We start from the raw sequence: 16,321 nt of genomic DNA on the forward strand, positions 1-16,321 counted from the left end.
TGTGCGGCCTTTCATGAAGATTTACCCAATACTTTATAGTCTGGATGTTTTTCAGCAACAACTGAAATGTCACACACAACTTAGGGGATTTATGTATACAAAACACACTTTAGAGGTATTTAGAACGACATGTGTTTTATCAAAGAATGAATGAATAAGCTGCTCTGGAAATAGTCAATTGGAATCTCAGGTGTCAAAGCAGAGTAGGATTATAAAATGTGCTTCAGAAGAAAGTTGAAACTAATTGTTTTTTAGGTGTTTCATTTTTAACCACGTTCTGGAGTAGTATGGGAGCTACTTTTATGTGTTGTCTGAGTACCACTGTTAATTATTTTGTAAAAGAAAAGCAAAACAAATTTCAAGCACTGTTTATGGAAGGGAATTTAAGATCAAATAATGCATTGTACAAAACACCAAAGCATTCACTGTTGGGTCAAACACTGTAGGGGAACATCATCCAACACAACACTGACACATGCTAAATGTTACATCCTAATAAATACACATGTAAGCAAATGACAAAAATTATTTTTAAGTAGCTGTCACCAGATCTCTAATAAATTTCTATTACATTGACTAAGATACAAAAATAATAGTAATAATAATCTTTAGAATAATATGTGTAGTAACAGTAACAACAGTTACACTTGCTCACTATACAAATACTTGCTCCATTGGTGAGAGACTGCAATTAAAGTTGTTGCCTGTCCTTACACAGCTCTACAAATGCAAGGCCGTTACATTAACACATCACGGATAATTGCTTTTACTGTAGTTAAGTTACTTTAAAGTATCTGTTAACAAAACTCAGGAAATTGCCCAAGAAATGGCTTGGTTTGCACATATTTTATGGATGATGCTCTACTCCTCTTGGCACTGTACAGGTAAGTGTAAGCTGATAATCTCCAGGATAACGGATACAACAAAGCACACTGCGCAGCTACTGTAAATTCTAGCTTCTTACATAACCTATCTGATGTATACCAAGTGTGAAGGGTTTGTATAGTGGCAACAGTAACAGCTCTTCACATGGGGGTTTTCACACTATCCTTAAAATATGGGCAGTTAATATTCAGACGGGCAGCCTGCTTTGTAAGAATTGACAAATTTAATTAATATGCTGTTAAACAGATATTGCTCATACATTTAAATTACAGCAGGAAAATATGCTATCACTTATTCCACATTAACTGCAAAATATACTGATTTACAAAACAATAGTTGTACTTAATATCCATTCTTTTTTTACTTTTAAGGGTAAATGCACATAAGTACATTAAAAAAATCACTGCTGTTAAACAAATCCAATTTAAAGCAGTAGGAAATGAATCAAAAGCAAATTGTGCTACTTGCTTTGTCTGAAGTCGCAAGATGAGAAATACTTTTGAATAATACCAATGCCCAAAATAGATTATATTTCTTCTGATACTTTAGAGACTATTTTATATTTGAGCTCTTACCAAATGTGTACATCTATGAGAAAACTGTCACTTTCGAAAGCAAAAGGAATTAGCCAGCAATTCGTAAAATTTGAGAGATGCTCAAGAGCTTCAAGTAACAGTGACCATGGAAAAAGCTCCACAGATAAACTGATATATATCAAGTCACATCACACTTTTACAGCTGGTGTATTTTTTTTTATTAAAAAACCATAAATATATTAGAAAAACTGCACTAATTATTGGCAGCCACTGCAAGGTTCTTGCTAACCTTTCTATATGTGGTCAGAGTTGCATCTTAAATTAGGCATTCTGAAGGGTTCTTTTGCATGCTTTATCTATTTACAAGAAAATGCATTCCCAAGCAAGTAGCAAGCAACATACCATACTGAAGTGCACCTGTTAAATGCATTAATATAAATGTAAAGTTCCATCAAGTTACAGGAAGTAGATCGCTACAGAACCTCACAAGTACCAAGACCTTAAAAAGGAAACAGCAATCTAATAAATGCTGTAGTGATGCATAAGCCTAGAGCTTCCTGACCGCACGATTGAGCTGCATTTAATTTAGTTCAGGACACATAAGTATGGTTTTTTATAATAAGCCATTCCATTCAGGTAAAATGTTCTTTAGCTTACAGACTCCACAATTTAATTTCATTGTTCTTTTGTTTTTTAATTTGGTAGAGAAGACCTTATGAAAATTCTATTAGCTTGTACCTTCCCAGGAAGGCAGACCCTAGCATCTGTCTTGACATTATGCAGGTGCTTTCAGAGAGCAGTCTGAGGGGTTTGTGCCAAGTGAAACTGCTCCCGTCGTTTAATTCTCAGTGTAATTAAGCTCAGTGTAATTCTCCTAGCATATATCACAAAGTTGTCAAACATTTACGACTCTAAGCTACACATTTGTATAAACTTTTATTCATATTACTGCAGGGCTATTACTTCAGAGATTATAGCACTATTCACATTCTTAGATGTCCATACTTTTCTCATTGAACAGCAAACACGACGGTTCTTGTAAGACTGTTTATTGAATTTAACAGTTCAGACTGAGTTTAGATGGAGTTTAGATGCAGTTTGTATAAAAAATTCTGTCAAGTCACGTAAACTGCAATCAAAAATAACTACAAAATAGTAAGAGGCTTACTGAGATCATAAATTTCCTAACATGTAAAACTATACAGTATTTGTGCATGCTTGCTATTTGATTTCCTTCTGAAGAGCTGTTAAAAGGAGTTTGTTTGGTTTTTAAAATCTCAAGATAGTCTATGAAATGTAATCATCACATCTCAATTCAGATATACAAGATCAAAACTGGCACAGAGGAACATAACATTTTTTTTTCCCAAAAAGTTGAGGCAGCTTTTGTTGAATGGCGTCTGCATCAGTAAACGTTTTATAAACTCTGGTGGCTTTGGATCATCAGAGAGAATCCATTTTTTTCTTTTGACATCTTGAAAAAAAATTTCCCACAAGTGCAGACAGGTAAAGAGGAAAATAAGTAGCAGCTTGTTTCCTACACACAGCTGAACGCCATGCTCAGCAGTTCAGTGTCTCAAAACAAAAATTAACTTGACATCACAGGGAGGCATATCCCCCTCATGTTACAAGCATGTCTGAGACTTTTCAGGGGAGATGGAAGCAAGCACAAGGGTAAAGCATAAGTCTACTTTTCATGCATAGGTACTTTGCACTGCCCTGCATCCGGGGCATTTTGTCAGACATCCGAGTTGGAGCTGAGGTTTGTTAACCTGGGGTCTGCATTGATCTCGTATCTGTAGTGGTAGCCCTCCATGTGATCCCTACAGGCATCTCTGATGTTGTGCATCCACTTTTTGATTCCTTTTCGGTTCAAGTACAAAACTAGGAGGAATATGGCCCCAATGAGAGCCAAGACTATCCCCAGGAAGACGTATGAAGTCTGAAGCTGGGAGGGCAGGTCTATGGGCACGGAGCAGTTCAGGTCTGAGCCATTGATCTTCAGCAGGGCTTTGCCCAACATCTTGTCAGGGGAGGCACAGGTCAGGGCTTCTTTGCCCTCCACCTGGTCGCTTTCTTTAAGCCAGGCCACCAGGTCCTCGATGGCACAGTCACAGACCCAGGAGTTGTGGCGCAGGACGATGTGCCGGAGCGCGGGCAGGCTGCGGAACTGGGCCAGGGTGCTGTTCCACAGCACGCCCAGGGAGTTATCGCTGAGGTTGAGGCTCTGCAGCTGGCCCAGTCCCTGGAAAGAGACATTTCGCAGGCCCACCAGGGAGTTGTTGCTGAGGTCCAGCTGCCGCAGGGCCGGCAGGGCGGTGAACATGCCGGCGGGCAGCAGCAGCAGCCCGTTGTCGGCCAGCTCCAGTCGGCTGAGGTTGCGCAGGGCCCCGGACTGCAGCAGGGCGGCCAGGCTGAGCAGGACGCCGTGGTCGCGCAGGGCCCCGCGGAGGACCAGCTCCTCCAGGGGGCTGCCGCCCTCCCCGAAGGCCTGCGGGCTGAAGGAGACCAGCGCGTTGCCGCTGAGGTCCAGCTGTCGCAGGGCGGGCAGGGCGAGGGAGCCGGCCTCCACGGTCCGCAGGTGGTTGCCACTGAGGTTGAGGGAAGCGAGGTCGGGCAGGCGCTGGGCGGGGAAGGCGCCGGCCGGCAGGTCGGTCAGGGGGTTGCCGGTGATGAAGAGGCTGCGCACGTAGGGCGGCAGGTCGGGGGGCACGGCCGTCAGGTTCCTGTTCACGCACTTCACTGTCCTGGCCGGCTCCGAGCACTCGCAGAGGGCCGGGCAGCCACCGGGCTGCGCCGAGCCGCAGCCCAGCAGGACGGGCAGCAGCAGCCCCAGGCAGAGCGCGCCGCGCCCCGGCATCGCGCCCGGCCCGGCCCCGCACGCAACTTTTCCCTTCGGGCGCCTCCGGCTCCGGGCGGCGCGGCGAGGCGGGGGCCGGCTCCGGCTCCGGGCAGCCCTTTCTTCGGGGGCAGGCGTTTCCCCTCGGGGGCTGGCTCCGCTCCGCTTCCCGCAGCGAGACCTGCGGCAGAGGAGGAAAGGGAGACGGCAGCGGCGGGGCGGCGCGGTTCCTCTTGCCCGCGCCCACCCGCCCTCCCTCGGCCCGCGTCTCGTCCCCCGCCCCCGATAATACGCGGCTCTCCCGGGTGGCCCCGGCCCCGCGGCAGAGCGGGAGAACACGCGGAGGAACAAGTTTTCACCCACTTCCAGCTCACGCCGCCACCTTCCCACCCGGCCGTCGACTCCACCGGCGTAGCACGGAGAGGAAGAGGAGGGTCTGACCCGCCACCGCCCACCGTGTCCCGCCGCTCCCCACCTGCCCTCCCTGCCCCGGGGCGCTTCCCCTCCGCTCCGCGCCGCGGCTGCTACAAACTCCCGCCCCCAAAACCCACCGCGGAGCGCAGCGGAGCCGAGCCCGGTCCCGGACCCCGTCCCTCACCTCCCGCCCCGCGTACAGAACAAACTCCGCCGCAGCTCGCCGCCGTCTGCCCCCAGCCCAGCCGCCAACTCCGCGCCCACCCTCGCCGCGCCTGGCCCTGCCTCCGCTGGCAGGAGAAACCAAGCGCCGCCCGGCCAGGGGGAGCCGCCGCCCGCGCCCCGCCCGGCTCCCGCCCGCCGCCCCCGCGCTCCAGCTCGGCCGCCGCCGCTGCCTGGCCCGGGAGCCCGCGGGCGGCTCCACTCGGCGTCCCGTGCCCCGCGGCCCCCGGCCCAGGTGGTGCTGCCGGAGACTCACCTTGCCGCCGAGCGGGGCCGCGCCATGTGGAGCCGCGCCATGCGGGGCTTCAGCTCGGCTCGCCGGGCGCGGAGCGGGTCCCGCCCGCCTCTGGAAGGGAGAGCCCCGCGCTCCGCTCCCCGCCCCGCAGCCCCGTACTTGTGCCTGCTCCGCCGCGGCTGCTGGGCGCCGTTCCCCGCGGTTTCCACGATGGGCGCGCTCAGGCCGGCGGCAGGATGGGGAATCCCGGCGGGTTTCGGGCGCCGGGGTGCCGTGCCGGCTGCTGGCGGCCACTGCCCCCGCCCGCCTACCCAGGGATCGTGTTTTGGGAGAGGATGGAACAACAACAGCCACAAAATACACCGAGTGAGCTCCAAAGCTAAAGCAAAAAAACCCCAAAAACCAAAAAACCAAACCAAACCAAACAAATCCCAAACCAAAATAACATCAAAACTACACTTAAACCCACCGGGAACTTTAGAGGTCCTGAAATATATAATAGTAGTGATTTTTAAGAAAAGAAATAAACCTGCAAATCGACAATTCAAGACTGAGATTTAAACTTTATTATGGTGAGGAAAAGCCTGTAAGTGCCTGTCTGCCTGTAAAATGTTTAGCAGCTTTAGTCGCTGTGGCTGTCCCAGAACCGTACTGGCAGGGCTGAACAACCCGGGTGTTACAAAGTCTGGTCTGCAACCGAGTAACTCCCTTACCTTATCCTACAGTGGGGGTATTAGACGAAGTCGTGAATGGTGTGAGCTGCCATGTGGGCTGCATTTGGCCACTGGTCCCTAGAAAGTGATTCAGATCATTAAATAACACCTAATTAACACAAAAGATTCACCAGTGTATACAAGTAACCAGTTTCAGCAATGTGAAACAGAAAGTTTTGAGGCAATGACTCCTTTGGGCTTTCCTTATCCTTCTGTTGACTGCCTACACAAGATTTCCTTCTCCCTGTACGTCAGAGTTACACTCCTTCTGCTGTCCTGATAAACTATGTTCCTTTTTTTGATAGAGTCAGCAGGAATCTCAGAGCTGCCAAAAGCCGTAGGGGAAATGAAGAGATGAATCCAGTATGAAGTCTTGATAAAATCAGCCCCAGAATCTGGAGAATAATGAATTAAAACACCAGTTTCTGTCGGATTGTTCTCTCTCTAGCCTGACAGTGGTGTTACAGTGCAGCAAAGTCTGGGGCTGGGGTGACAGGCAAGGGCTGTCCAGCTGATAGAGCAGCAAGACATGAAGCTTATGGAGAAAAGAAAATATGCGGTGGCTGAAGTAATAGTGATACAAATGAGATCTTGGACTCACAAGCAGTTCCAGAACTTTGGGAAGTTATTGCTTTAATGTTGAGTTAGAAAAGCAGTGGCACTACACTGCAGGAGATTTTAGTTGGTTGAGAGGTTGTTGACATGCCTCTTAGTATAGCGCTCAGAAAAATAGATAGGTAAAGATATTTTGCATTTTGTAAGAGAAAGACTTGTTCTCCTAATCTATGAAAATTCTTTGAAAAAGTCAAAGAAACACCCCCATCCCCGAATTGTCCAACTGGACAACAGTAAAATTCAGTGATCAATAAATAGTTTCCAAAAGGAGATGGCTTTTAAAAATATGTAACTGAATATATTATCAGAAATAAATCATAGGAAAAAATACTAAATCAGCATAAACATAATCACCTTTAATAAAATATTTAGATACAATGTAGTTTTGAATTAAATAATACAATTAAGAGCAATTACACTGATCTGGTCATTGTCCTGACCATAGTTTTCCTAGCAGTTCAGGCTCTTCCTGACTGTCTAGATGGGACTGTGCCTCTGGTCCTTCACAGCAGGTTAGCTCTTTGGGCAGGGGATATGGTTTCTTTCCATCTCTGTGGAGCGCTCGCTGACAGGTGCTTGAATGTGCTGCAGTAATGCAAATAATAGATAACAAGCATTTTCCTATTCTTTCCTATTATTCCAGTAGCAAATTGTACCTGCTAAACCTGCTTAAGCTTGCAAGAGGAAGAAAATAACTTGTAATCTGATTTCTTTTCTTCTTGTTTAAATAAAACAACTTTTCTTAGAGGCATACTCTGAAAAAAAAATATGGTACTTTCTGGTGAATTCATCTATACTAAGTGGATTTCCTGGATGTGTTTGTAATATATACTCGGAAAATAAAAAAAAAAAACCCAGCCTTTATGTGTTTCAGATCAGTTTTGGCTGTTATGATTCATTCATTTGTGAATTTGCATTGCACAGACCACAGTTTTTTGCATAAAGGTTATGCAAAACTTCTGCCTGAGTTAAAGTATAGGATTTAAAAATAGATTGTCTTGGCTAAAGGACGCAACCTGGAAGCTAATTTACGATTAGGAAACTGTTCCTGTGGCTGATATTTCCAGGAGTTGACTGAGAAGCTCATGTTAAACAGTGTGGGGGTTGAGACAATGCTTCAGTCTGCTGCCCCAGGCTGAGGCTGGATGATGTGCTGGCCATCTGGAATCATGAAGGAAACCTCTGATCATCCTTCTCCAAAGGGTTAAAGCTTGCTTCATGTGACAGTGATGAGATCTGCTTGCTTTTGAAAATCAGTACTCCAGTAATTCACCTTCCACAAACTGAAAACCTACCTAAGGGACTGTGGAGAGTCATGGGGACAACCTCTGATAACTGCATTACTTGACCATTTTGGTGTTGCTATTCCCCTTCTAAGGCTCTCAGCTTAGAAAGGAATAAAGTATCATTTGTAGATGCTCATGTGACTCCACTGTCCTTAGGAAAATCTGAAATATTATTTTAGATACTGAAATTCAAGGCTGTTGATTAAGCTCATTGAGATGGATCCCATCCTAAATTCTTCTCAATACCCCCTTCGACAGATACTAAACAATGCTGGATACCCTTTTTGAGTGGCCTCACTGCAGCTGATGTCCAAGGAGCTGGAATAACTTGGGGTAGGACTCCATGCAATAGTGGTCATCTTTATTTTATTTTTTATTTTCTTTATCAATGGGGACATTTTTGTTTCATCTGTGAAATGTTTCTACATTGCCTCAACATTGCATGATGATACTCAGCACTTCATAGGAAGTGACCTTGGAAGGGTATTTATAATGTGCTAAAGATAATAAACCAAGTGAGCAATTGTACAGAGACCAGAATTCTTTTCTTCTACCAAAAATATCTTCCCACAAAAGTGGGAGAACAAGCTGCAAGTTCCATCTGCTTCCTCACATACAGAGATCCAGCAGGTCCTCCAAGGGACTCCTCTTGAGGCTTGGCTTCCTTTGAACAAACACCATCAGAATCCTTAAGATTGTGTCATAAAACTACTTAAGTAACCAAATGTTGCCTTGAATCCTTGTTTGAATTTTATTTAGCATTCACATGTTCACAACCATAAACATTCAGGCTCCAGTTTTCTTTTTAGGTGCACTTAAATTCATGTGATAGTTTTTGATTGAAGCTGTGGAGAAGACAATCTTCAAGGAATCGATATTTGCATTTTCTTGTATGTTTTCAATTTTTTTATATTGAAAAAATGATAGTTAATTTAGTACAAAGACTGTTGATTTTTAATATTGTGAAAACATAAAGTTTTCCAGAACTAACAGAAAAAATTATTTTAGCTGAAAGTAACCTTTTTTGGGGGTCCTTAAATATGTTAATTGGTTATCAGTGCACTGTTTTAATTTCTGAAGACTCCTGCATGCTTAGCTGGGAATAGAAGGGACCATAGGAAACAAAGTGCCCCCATCTGAATGTAAGCAATGCTGAACACTGCTGAAACTGAAGATGGACTCTTTAGCTGCTCCCTAGGTTTCATGGTAGTGTTTTATTGTTAAAACCTTTTACTCAAATGAGAAAGAAGCAATGGTGACTTCCTCCAGCAAAACCAGCTACCAGACCTGGAGTCAGGAATGTACTAGGAAAAAAGATTGGGGAAGAGGACTTGCTGTATTCCAGATGCTGTATTCCAGGTAAGCACTGTGTGCTTATTCCTCTGCCTGTACTCCAGCTCAGCGTGTTCTGACATGCAGAGTATCTGCAACATGATCCAAGCTGAATAACTGCTTACAAGATCACCACAATATAACTGAGAATTTAACATGCTTAAACAGGTCAGGGTAAATTTTCAATCATGCTTTTATCCTTTCTTTGCTCAGGAACAATGCATGTCTTACTTTTAATCTATCTTTGGTGGACTCCTATATGGATTTTAAAATGGTAATTTCTTTTTCATTTTTCTAATTTTAAGTATGCAAATTTAGTTCTTAGACCTAGGCTACTTTCCAAATAAATTCTACTTAGAGTAAATCACTACAGTGAGTAAAACTCTTCCTTCTACAAAATAAGCTTTCTGATTTTAGTCCTTGAATGACATGGTTTCTGATTACTCCTTATTACTCTGATTCACAATGCAGGGTGGATAATATGAGTAGGCTTCAGCTAGAAATCTTGCGTATTTGTGTCCTTTTGGGATATCAATCTAGATGTCTGAAGGCAAACCTAGGAAATTGGCTGAGCAGATTATTTGTTGGATTAGTATTGCTCTGGGCCATGGTGACCTGCCTTGCTACACACAGTCACTCCCAGCTGAGGCTCTACTCAAATCCTGATTTTTTAGCCAACTGGCAACATTGTCTTCGTTACAGTGTGTAAGGAAGGCACCATGTTGTATTGATGTGCTGGGTTCCAGTTTTTCTAGAGGACTTTTAAAGGATGGCATAGGTTGGGGCCATCCCTGAGCTGTAGTGGAGAAAGGAAGGGAGACCTGAAATACACTGCTTTCTTCTTTGTCTCTGAGAAGCAGAAACCCAGATCTGCAGGGAATTTGGGCCAATGTGTTCCTCACACTTCTCTCGACAGTTCCACTCGTTCCTCACTCCGCAGGCAGTGCTGTGCCAAGGTTTTTCATCCCCTCGTGGTGCCAGGGGTGTTTCCCAGTTTGCCCTTTCTTCCCTGGCAAGTAAGGGTGGCTGACTCCAGCACTCAGGGTTGTGGGAGCTCTAGCCACAGAGGACTGCAAGTTGGGAGTATTTCCATGGAAAGCCTTTTTCATTAAAACATTTTCATATGTTGAAACTGAAAGTCTTCATAGGGAAGAGTTGAATTTTATGAATTCCCCATTAAACAAAACAAAACAAAACAACAACAAAAAAAAAAACCAACCCAAAAAGGCATATAAAAGGCTCAGCAGATTTGAGAACATATGGGGTTTGATTCTCCCCTGTCTTACACATTGTGTTGTTGTTTATGATCTGACAAAGCAGACTTAAAATGCAACCTCTCTGCCTGGGTAGGATTCTCCTTCACAAGTATGATTGAGTACACAACATTAAAAAGCTTGGTGAGTAAGTCCCCTGCTTCTTTTCCTTTATGATTGTTGATAATTTGTTACCTGCATTTGTCTGCTGTGGCACATGTAGATTTATAGAATGCTCTTCTACTGAACTCTTTGTTTTTCTTTGCCTTCCCATCCTTCTCCATCTTTAGCTCAAGACTTTGCACCTTTCTGGGTTACTACATCTGAAATGTTTTAAAAGGAATGCATTCTTGGGGATTGCATTCACCCAATGAGGGTGGGAGGAGCAAGGAATACAGTAATTTTTTTTTTGTGGAGATGGCATAGTCTGTCAACAAAGGAGGAAAATGATACCTTCCTTCCCCTTTAGTATCAATGACTACACCTGAAATACTGCATTCCATTCTGGCATCCTATGACTGGAAAAAATGGCAAGACAGAGAAAAGAAAGAAAGAAAGAAAGAAAGAAAGAAAGAAAGAAAGAAAGAAAGAAAGAAAGAAAGAAAGAAAGAAAGAAAGAAAGAAAGAAAGAAAGAAAGAAAGAAAGAAAGAAAGAAAGAAAGAAAGAAAGAAAGAAAGAAAGAAAGAAAGAAAGAAAGAAAGAAAGAAAGAAAGAAAGAAAGAAAGAAAGAAAGAAAGAAAGAAAGAAAGAAAGAAAGAAAGAAAGAAAGAAAGAAAGAAAGAAAGAAAGAAAGAAAGAAAGAAAGAAAGAAAGAAAGAAAGAAAGAAAGGAAGAAAGGAAGGAAGAAAGAGAGAAAGAAAGAGAGAAAGAAAGAGAGAAAGAAAGAGAGAAAGAAGGAGCAATAAAAGTGATTTGGAGGCTAGATGTATGCTGACTTATATGGAAAGACTAAAATAAATTTTAAAAGCTTAGGCTAAGGAAAAGACAACAGAAGATATCTCTGTTTCAAAACAGGCTAAAATTGAGTGAAGAGGGGAGCTAGTTGTAGTACTTCAAGGTGGGTAGAGGTGATTGGATGACATTCAGGAAACAAAAATACATGCTTAGTATAAAAAAAATAAACTTGCCTACACTATAGAATTCTGCCCTTAGTACACTGAATTAGTGGTAGTTTACTGTACCTTTTTATAGAAAGTACATCAGAATTCATAGTAAGTTCCCTGTGCTACGATGAGCTAAATGAACTGGTGAACACATGGCTCTAATACATGCTTATATTTCTGTCATGCCTGAAAAGAGTCCCAAATATCACAATGGCCAGTGGGTGTACATGAATCTGTCTGTGTGAAAGGCAACTCTTATTTTTTTCTGACTGCTTCTTGTAACTTTGGAAATCTCATTCCCTTAGTTCATGGCTGTGAACACTTACAGATTTTGTGCAATTTCTGGCTATTACTTCAGTCCAAGTACCTCTCACTAGAGTCCAATCTTTATATACCTTGGAAGTTCTATATCTATCTGTCAGTCCACTATGGTAACAGATGAAAAGGTAAAAGGGAACTAATGTGGTAAAATGACTGTTTTTAAAGAATGCATTCTTAATTTTTCTTTCTCTGTTTTTGTGATGTCATAGCCAAGAACCACAAGATCCTCTGCAATTATATGTAGAACATATAACTGTAGTCTGTTCTGGCACTGTTTTTCCAATAAAATTAAAGTCTGGATCAAAAGACATCAGCTTTCTTTGGCCAAATTTGCATGCTTAAAAATATGCTAGCTTTAATGATTTAGTGCAATAGTGAAGCATGATACATGTCATCACCAGCTAGCCACGGAAAGTTAATGTCACTGGGCTGAACTATTTTAATATCTTTTATGGGTAATACAATGTATTTTACATTACAAGTCTGTTATAATTATCAGCTCAATGTTGTATAAGGTTTGAGGTCTACCCCATTAGGTTTCTTATTTCTGAATGTAAACTGGAAAGAATTTCAGTTCCAGAAAAAGAGCCAAACTCTTGCTATGGCATTATAGCAAAAGTCTGCCTAGTCCAGCATATTGTTTCTTATTGTGGCCAGCACACATTGCTGAAGAAAGACATCAAATTCTGTTCAAACATGAACTCTTCAACATTTTTTCCCAAACTCCGCTGATTTGTGGCTGAGGGACTTTTGAATCAGAGCTTAAAAATCTTCAGTACTATGAACATGAGTACTGTTTGCCAATTCTTTTCACTTGGAAGATTTTACAATGAAAAGGTTCTCTGTTGAAATATTCTTTTGTTTCAACCTAAAGTTCGAAAATGAAATCATGCATCCTTAGTATTTTGAAAGTGTTTTTTAAAAAGAGTAAAATAGATACAAATTTACACCATCCCTTTTCATTTTCTAGCTCTGAAAGATTTCAATTGTAGGATGTCAAAAGAATGGGAAAAATGTAAGTGAAGCTGTGGTCTTAATTAGTTTGTTTACATTCTGTGACAAAACAGAGAGAGAGAGAGACGAGAATAAAGGGGATAAAATTCTAAAATATCTAAATTTAAAATTAATGGTATTGAACATAAGGAGAAACAGAAAACATTTTATTTTTTAGATCTATTTCTGATCCATCTTTCCATACAATACTATTAATAAGTGACAAGAAAAAGTATTGGAACATTTTTCTGGGAGAAATTCTATTTTTAACCAATTTTAGTAATGACTTTCTCTAGCCATCTGAATATGTCAATTAAAATATTTATTAAGAAATTCAAGATTTCCTGCCTTTAAAATTCAGTAGATAATATAATGTTAAACACATTAATTTTAAATTTCCATATATTTGTAATACACTTCAGAACCATTGTGCATACTTGATGTCATTGAATAAACTGTTGGAAATGCACTTGCATAATATACATCCTGCAAAATCCTTCTGAAAATTTTGTTGGATGTTTTTTTTGTTTCATTAGGGCCTCCCTGTGCCATATTCAGAGCAAAATGCCCTATAGGGTGTAAAATGGCTTTCTGAAGCTCCTTCCCTTCTCTGGGTGCAGACGGCCTCTACAGAAAATGGGGCATGGATGTAGAACATTTTGAAAGGAATACTAGTTTGAGAGTGAACCATATATACCTGCAATTTATTGCATGGATATTGAGGGTGGCAGAAACTTACTGAGACTGCTCTGACTCACATGTGGGACAGCACAGTCACAGCCTACAGCACAAACTTAGACTCTCAGTCCCCATATTCTTTTTTTCTACAATTCATACCCACAAAAGGGTAAGGTAAAAGAAGTAATTGGAAAAAGCAGTTTCCAGTTGTGTATAACCTCAAGGCATTATGGACACACAGATATAGATGATACATTCCTAAGTGGAAGAAATGTATCACTGGAAACACAGAATAGTGGGGAAAAGATGGCAGCATCACAGCCTGCAATGGAGACGATGCACGATAACATATCAAAGGTGTTCTTGCTGAGGATTTCCTGCTTGAAGAGATTTATGACATGAAATTAGATCCAGGATGGCAAGAGCTGGTTTTTTTTTATGACTAGGTTAAAATATTCTGAAGTTTGGGATGCTAATATAAAGTATATAAACATGACACTTGAAAATTAATGTGCTGCTGGGGAAAATGGCTGGGAAGCAGTTGTTAAGACAGTTAAATCATCTTCAGGTCTCACTGAAAAAAAAAAAGCTGAACTTTTCAGTGCTGTATATGCTTTATTGTTTCTCATACAGATGTTGCTGATGGTAGTTTTTTATCATAATTGACAATTGATCACACTGGGCATGGAGGTCATGCTGCATTTAAGCTGGACAAAATGATACTAAGCCATAAGTTCTTTCTTGAATGGAAATCAGTTTCAGTATTTAATAGTAATTTTAATGTGAAAAAGAAAGTTTTTAGTATTTGCAATACTACAGGGGCATTACTTGTTACTTTTATATATTCCTATTCAAATGAATGGGAGATGAAGAACACTTTGGCATTTTTGAGGCTGCAAGTAAAACTTTTTTCTTTTTTCTTTTTTTTTTAATTTACCATTCTACAGTGACAGAAAAGTAATTTTCTATCTTTTTAGTACTTTCAGTATTTTATTTATTCCTTTCAGTCAACATCTTCTTTCTGACATGCTTAGACAAACTGCTAACTCACATACCTCTACAGAACTGCTGCAATCCAGGAAACAGCCAGGCAAGGTGGTAGGAGAACCAAAAAGGACCAGATAAATTCATTTGTTCTTCACTGTGTTTTTGACCAAAACTCAAAAAGTATTAGAAGGATCATAATTTATTGCTTACATATAATAGTGGTAGATTTTCTACATGCCATGAATGCTAAATTTCTAGTCAGTGGCATTTGTCCTTCATTCTGTGTCAGTTTGAAAAATGCCTTCACTTGGCCAATCTCATGCTGCCAATTCACAGTTCAGAGCTGCATCAGAACAAAGGCAAAGTCAACTGCTGGAAAAATACAAGAGAAAAAAATTGGCTTCTTTCATTTAATGAGTTTAAGATTTCATATAATGCTGCTAGGACATCTACTGTTGGCTAGATCTGTTTCCAAATCCTCTATTTTTACTCTTCCTTCAGGAAACAGCATTTTAGCATACCTTGAATCCAGTGGAGCCACCCAATGGAAAAATAACTCTATAATGATGGAACATTGCTTATTTATATATTTGCCCTGGATGGTGTGTAGTTATTTTTAAAAAGTGTTGGCCAGTATAGAAAATGAGCCTGTGTAAGGAGAGAGGGAAAACATATTTGAAAAGCTGTCACAAAAGACTAGGACCAGCATTTTAACCAAGATATACATCAGACAGATGATGTAAAGTTTTGAAAGCCACAGGTAATATGACACTCTGCAGATGTTTTTAATGGGAGTGGAAGCTCTGTAGAAATGTTTTTATCTGATTACAAAGTTACTTATGTTGCAGCTCAGAATTTAACTGTTTCCCCATTCAGATAGGACAAAGTAATTCTCGGGTTCTATTTTTGTCATTTACACTGGCAATATTAAGTGTGAAGGCTAGAACAATCATTTTGTTATCTCAAATATTTTTCAGGTTTTTCAAAAGAATTGTAACTCATTTCTTCCTCAGTTTAAGTCATTTGTTTTTCTTCAGATTAATTGATGATAGACTGATGATTAATCCATCAGCATATGAATTCAGATTCTGACTGATGATGAATTGTTTCACTCAGAAAAAAACAACACTTTGGCAAATGCCAAAGTGGTTCCAGGCATTTCATTCATTGTAAGCAACTAAATTCTCAAGTCAGGGCACTTTTGTAGGGCTTCCAACTATTTCCTTGTTACAGAGATATTGTCCTCAATATTCACAGTTGGTGTCTCTACAAGGTAAATATATACTGTTTGCAGACTCTTGATAAGTAGAACAGCACTACTCAAAAAATAAAGGTTCTAGATACAATATCAAAATATCTTCCTTGGGAATTAGGAAAAAAAATGATTAACAATTTTTGTTATTGACTAAATTTTTTCTACTCTATCTATAAGGAAAAAATATATTTATGCTTATTAAATCTCAAGTCTTACCTTGTCAAATGTATTCTTAAAGAAGGTTTATTAATTGTTCAGGCAATACCTTTAATATTGAAACATGAATGGGGAGAATCTATCCCATAATTACTTTTTGATGGTAGCTTCTTCTTGAAAGAAAACTAAAAGTGATGTAATTATTTAATCTAAAAATAAAATTAATTTGTAAAAAGCAATACTGAGAGTGTAAAAAGATCAAATGTTGAGCTTCAAAATAAAAGAGAGCTAAATTTGTCAAGGCATTTGCTAATTGTATGTAAGAGAGGTCTTCAGTTGGATGGGGAAGAGAACTATTTTTTCATTCAACTAATTAAAAAAATAACCTTCTGTCAAAACTTGGACTAGATTGAACAAATCATTTTTTTTTCATTTAAATTATATTTGCTAAAGGCTTGGACTTTTTTTAAGCTGAGATGTCAAGCGAATTTTGATAG

At 40.9% G+C, this 16,321-nt stretch overlaps 1 protein-coding gene across 1 annotated transcript; it reads right to left on the minus strand.

Moving 5' to 3' along the window:
• Positions 1-352: 352 nt before the first annotated feature.
• TPBG (trophoblast glycoprotein) lies at positions 353-4,665 on the minus strand. Its single transcript, XM_066547384.1, has one exon. It carries the CDS (start codon positions 4,279-4,281, stop codon positions 3,160-3,162), a length of 1,122 nt encoding a protein of 373 aa, XP_066403481.1. The 5' UTR covers positions 4,282-4,665; the 3' UTR covers positions 353-3,159.
• Between the last annotated feature and the right edge of the window lie 11,656 nt (positions 4,666-16,321).

This window comes from Molothrus aeneus, chromosome 3 (genome assembly GCF_037042795.1).
Source record: "Molothrus aeneus isolate 106 chromosome 3, BPBGC_Maene_1.0, whole genome shotgun sequence".
NCBI classification, from domain to species: Eukaryota; Metazoa; Chordata; class Aves; order Passeriformes; family Icteridae; genus Molothrus; species Molothrus aeneus.

What these genes read in the sequence shown, in the direction of transcription:
- TPBG (XM_066547384.1), bottom strand. Translation starts at nt 4,281, where the DNA reads ATGCCGGGGCGCGGCGCGCTCTGCCTGGGGCTGCTGCTGCCCGTCCTG.